At 28.0% G+C, this 5,636-nt stretch overlaps 1 protein-coding gene across 1 annotated transcript; it reads left to right on the top strand.

The window, feature by feature from the left end:
- Positions 1 to 339: 339 nt before the first annotated feature.
- Bm10481 (DEAD/DEAH box helicase family protein) lies at positions 340 to 4,982 on the top strand (the record flags this gene model as incomplete). The annotated part of the gene is made up of 12 exons (XM_001893274.2): positions 340 to 495; positions 625 to 800; positions 1,066 to 1,199; positions 1,602 to 1,735; positions 2,025 to 2,141; positions 2,294 to 2,426; positions 2,660 to 2,793; positions 2,965 to 3,145; positions 3,398 to 3,636; positions 3,845 to 3,996; positions 4,226 to 4,397; positions 4,893 to 4,982. The coding sequence occupies 12 exons, from the start codon at positions 340 to 342 to the stop codon at positions 4,980 to 4,982; spliced, it is 1,818 nt and encodes a 605-aa protein (XP_001893309.2).
- Positions 4,983 to 5,636: the final 654 nt, after the last annotated feature.

A 5,636-nucleotide genomic window follows, 5' to 3' on the forward strand; every position in this document is an offset into this window, starting at 1 on the left:
AACAAATTCTATTTGGAAGCAGAATTTGCGAGAATATTAGATTAAATTACTTTGTGATATGATCAATTTTAAATAAAAACTATTGTACAAATATTGAGAAAGAACTTAAAAAAGCATTTATTTCAATTTATTTTTTAAAAATAATCCATGTTAAAATTAATAATTGTAAAAAATTAGTATCAAAATTTTACAAACTAACAGTTTATTTAATTGATAAGAAAGTAAATGAATAGATGAATGATATAAATTAGTAAACTAAGAATAATTAAATCTATAAATAAATGAATAATGTTTAGGTAAACAAGAAAAGTAAAAAGAATTGAAAGGATTAAAAGTTAGATGCGGCGGATATTTTCGCAGTTTGCTGCTACTCAAACATTTCGACTTTATTCAAATGCTGCTGGAACGAGTAAGAATTCAACAACGAATAAATCATCTAATAATACCTACATAGCAATTGAACGGAAAAAAGATTGGAAAAAATCAGCTGATAGGGTAAAAAATTTTTTCTTATTTTGTAAATGTTTCATATGTTTTTGGATTAAAATAGATAAAATAGGTAATTTGAATTAAAATTGTTGATTAGTTGTAAAAAAAAATTTTTTAGATGTATTTATTTTACAGTTTGGTACATTGAGTTCATTCGAAAAGAAACTTCTACCACTGAAAATATCTCATGGTCCAAAGCAAACAAATGATACTTTTGAAGAAGTTGGAGGTATATTTGAAGAGGAAGAAACGGAGGAAGATAGCAGCTGGACATCCAGTTTTTTGCGATCAAAATTCAAAGAAAGCAACAAGTAAATGAGTTGTTTATACCTTTTACTAGATTAATTTAATGTCTTTTTTTTTTCTTTCTTTTTTTGTGAAAGTTTAGCAATTCATCATAGTTGGTAGTCTTAAATTCGATTTATATGTATAAGAGAAATGTAATTATAAGAAAAAGAAGTATGGAAGAAATGAGATTTATTGCATACACCATTACATATTGTTGTTTGCTTTGGAAACATATCCAGAATTAGATAAACGATCCAGTAGTACTAGTGAATTCTGAAAATTTTTCAGAGAATTACCTATAATCACGGAACCTGTGGCCTTTGGTCGGAAACAACGAAAAAAGTTGAGGAAAAAGAAAGAAGCTGAAGAAGAGTATGAGAAGTTGTATGGTGTAGATCGAACTACAGCAAAAGTTATCATTGGTTCGTTTTTTTTTTTTTCTTTTTTAATGAAATATAATTAATTAGAAATTACAGTCATCTATTGTTTTAATTTCTCTAAGATGTAATAAAGACGATTTGATAGAATTAAGTCTAAATTTTGCATTCATAAATAAAGCATTTGAAAAAATTGATGTTACTCTTTTAGTATTACCTTCTTCATCTTATATGAAAGGATAACATAATGGTAATACAATAATGGTAGAAGAAAAGTCATCAAAAATGACAGAATTACTGTTAATTTGGTGAAATCCAATTTAGTAGAATCTTAACGAGATCTTATCAGAATTAAATCTAACTGTATCACTATTGACGATATCCTATCTTTTTTCACTCAAAGTTTTTCACTTACAACACAAAGTGCTAAAATGGGTATTTTTTTAGATTGTGCTAGGAAGGAATATAATCATTATGAAGGTATGCGATATCCTCCAGGTGATATACTGTTAGCAAGTACATATTGGCTAAAAAGCAAATATAAAAATGATTGGTTCACTATTTATCCGATCATGAAAAAGGTATATTTATACATGAACAATTCGGTATTGCTCTTTTAATATTAAGTTTTTTGTCAAGATGACAGCCAATACAATTCTTCTTGTTTGTTTTATCTCTTTGAGTATTTCAACTTGTCTTGTGATACCTGTGAAATGAGTTTGTCATGTATGATCCATATAAAAAGTTACCTATATTATATTTTTGAAAAGATGGCATTCAGTGATGGGAACAATCTGCAATTATTGGTGATTATTCTATATTCTGTCTTTCAAATATTTGATCAAAGATCTATAAATTGTTTGGTTTCAGAATCCATCATTTAACCGTGATGAATCATTTTCCTGGGATGAAAATACTAGTCTACTTGATCCATTAATCATTGAAAATGCTCGAAAACTTGGTTTTCGTGTGCCAACAGTCATACAGGTATGTACTCTCATTATCTGAAGTATTCTGGCAGTTCAATTTCAAGTTTTGTTTTTAATTACTTAAAACATTACAGTAAGAGTAGTATGTTGCGTTTGACGTTTTTTCTTTTTCCATTATAATAAGACTATAAATTTCTTACAAATTTACAGCGTCGAGCATTCCGAGCCTTTAAAAGTGATGCACATCTTCTTATAGCTGCTGAAACAAGTTCAGGTAAAACAGCAGCTTATGCTGCACCAATATTGTCTGCTTTATTACGTAATTTGGATCGATGTGCAAAAGGTTTGTCTTTTCTTCTTATTGCTTATTTTAGGAATGATAGAGGTTCAATCTTACCTGAACTTTATTGGCTACAGGTAACTTATGAAAAGGTCAGTAGCCATTGAAATTCGTGTGTGTGTGTTTTTTTTTTGTAAAGAGTATTGCAAAACATTTAGAACATTTGGTGCTATTTAGAACAATTGATGCATTCATAAGGAGAAGTTTTGTTTATTTCTCTAAATAAGTTTTTTTAGCTGTTGTGCTAGTTCCTACACATGCGCTGCGCATGCAAACTTCATTTATGATTAGCAAGCTTGCCGAAGGCACTGATATGAAAATCATTGGAGGTAGTGCGGGATGGCGAGTCGAAAAATTGGCTAACGAAGAGGTATGATTTTGAAGGTTTGCAAATTCCCTCAAAACTGTATATTTAGAAAAAAAAAAAAAAAATGAAAAAATACTGGTAATTTTTTGACCAACTTAAGAAAACATCAAGTCTAATTTTGTTAGTAAAATCTCGAGAATGCGCTTGTACTGCGACTTATTTTTATGATTGTAGGACTGGAATATTCTTGTTAGTACACCTGGTTTTTCTCCGGAATTTTTCGCATCTCTCAATATTGATTATGTTGTTTTGGATGAAGCTGATATGTTGCTCGATGATAGTTTTTTGAATGATATCAGTAGATTACTTGGTCCTCTTAAAATACGACATTCGGTGACTGATAAGAATGCTACAGGTTTGCAGTTATTTTTGAAGCATTTTTCCATATTATTCTGATCGGAACAAACTAAAGAATTTATAGTTTTGGTCTTCGTTGGAACAAAAATTGATTTAGATTAGGTAAAAAGGAAGTCCATAATGTATTGTATCGTAATAATGAAATATTTTAAGTTTTGTTGGAAATATTTAACATTATTCTATGTACTTCTTCAACTTTTTAAATCAGTTATTTTATGAAAAGAAAAATTGTTATTTATTGAATTTTGAGATGGTGTACGTTTGATTTTCTCATCCGCTACATATCCTGATCAGTTACAAAGAATTGCTGAAAGTATAGTGGATAATGATCATTTGTACTGTGTCAAAACTGAGAATTTGCATCGTATTATGCCTCACGTAAAGCAAACTTTCGTCAGAATCAGAGAAATGGATAAATTAGAGAAATTAAAAGAATTACTTCTAAAAGGATTGTCTTTTGCAAGTGGCCAAACTTTAATCTTTTGCAAAGTTAGATTTATAAATCATTTTCATCTATTCTTTTTTTTTTTTTGTGTTTTTTGTTTTAAAATCTTTGCTATCCGAACAACTACTTTGCTTTTTTCTATAGCTGATTTTTAATTTTGCTTTTTTTTTTAATATTCAGCTTACAATTTATATAATAAAATTATACTGTTTGTTGGTTTCTTCCAAAATATTGATGGTTTTCCTATTTCAGGATTTAAAAAATGTAAATTTGATATCAGATTCATTAAAAAAAGTGGGCATCGAGCATACTTCTCTGAGTGGTGGTCGTAGAACAGAACGGCTAATTGATGAGTTACACAATGGTACTCTGCGTGTTATTATAGCAACGGATGTTGCTAGCAGGTATTTCTGAACTTTATATCCTTAAATTTGCATAATATTTAAATAGGTGAAAAATTGAATTGGAAGATGTTATATTTTGAATTTTGCTGATCTATTTAGAAGTTAAAAATGATTTTGAAAATTTATGTATGAAAGAAAATACACAAAATGCAGAGAAAATATTTTGAAACTTTACAAGTTTATTATTTCAAAATTTATTGAGAAATTTTATTCTTTATGAAAATTTCAGAGGTTTAGATTTTCCTCAACTAAGGCATATCATTAATTACGATTTTCCGCGGCAAATATCAGACTACGTCCATCGATGCGGTAGAATTGGTCGTATTGGAAGTTTGCATAAATGTCTAATGACATCATTTGTCCGACGAGCTTGGGAAGTAAAGCATGTGAATTCCATTGAAGTTAGTTTTTTCATATATGGGAAGAAAATTTCTCCTCAAATTTCATCTTTTTTTTCTTCCTATAAAGTTTTCAAATGAGGAGAAATTTTTTATTTTTTCGCTTTAATAATTTAAGTGTTCCTATTGTCGATTAGGAAGGAATTGTTCAGGAATATCATTTTGCACTATCATATTAATTTTCTAGATCTAATGATCTAACATGTTAGCTTTCTAGAACATTTAGTATTTTTTTTTTTTTTTTAAACAACATTCTTACAATCTTTAACCGTCTTTTGCGGATAAAATGCTTATGAAAAAAAAAAGGGCAGTTTTATTTTTTGTATGAAATGAAATTCAGTTTTGTGAAACTTCAATAACAGAAAAAACAAAAGCTCTTCTCTTTTTCTTTTTACAAAATTGTCAATGATTATGGACTGTTTTCATTATGAAATGTATAGATTGTTTCATTTGCTAAAGAATTATCTATTTCGGTTAAAAAAAATTATTAATTTTTAGTTGGCTGCACGACTTGATCGACCACTTGAAGATGTGGAGCTGAATGATCCGGCAAGATTGATGGGTTTGCAGAGGAATTTAATTTCATGATATTTACTGATTTGCTATATTAAATTCATCTTGAATGTTACATTTTTTTTTTTTTTTGTTTTTGATAAATTATTTCCTTTTCTACTCATTCTGCATTCACTTTCAAAAAAATTACAGAAAGAAATTGAAGATTGTAGTGAAAAAATAAGCTTAAAAAGAATGAAACAGTTATAAATAATGCTTTGTAATGTTAATTAAATCTCTCATTGGTTAAATTATTCAATGCATTAGAAGAGAATTCTTGAAAAAAAAAAAATGATCATATCAGTGATTTGAGTAGTTATTTTGCTCATCATCCATATTTTTAGCATCCCAATTTCTTTCCTATTTATTAAAAGCAAATTAAAAAGAAAGAGAGAGGGAGAGGGAGAGAGAGAGAGAGGGAAAAAAAAGAGGAAATTGAAAAAGAAAAAATCACATTTGTGATTAGAATTGATGCAGGAAATTCATATATCTTTTCCAAGTGGAAAATATTTCATCTAACTCTCTCAAATATATATGTAAAAATATTAAAGAAATTCAAAACATATTGCTCTAATTTTTACATATTTCCGTTCAATTATAGAGGAAGAAATTTCAAATTAAAAAATTAAAATCATTTTTCAAATAAGCATTTTTCTTTTTTGAAATATTTTAAAATAAAATTAAACTTTC

This window comes from Brugia malayi (assembly GCF_000002995.4).
Source record: "Brugia malayi strain FR3 genome assembly, contig: Bm_v4_Chr4_scaffold_001, whole genome shotgun sequence".
NCBI classification, from domain to species: Eukaryota; Metazoa; Nematoda; class Chromadorea; order Rhabditida; family Onchocercidae; genus Brugia; species Brugia malayi.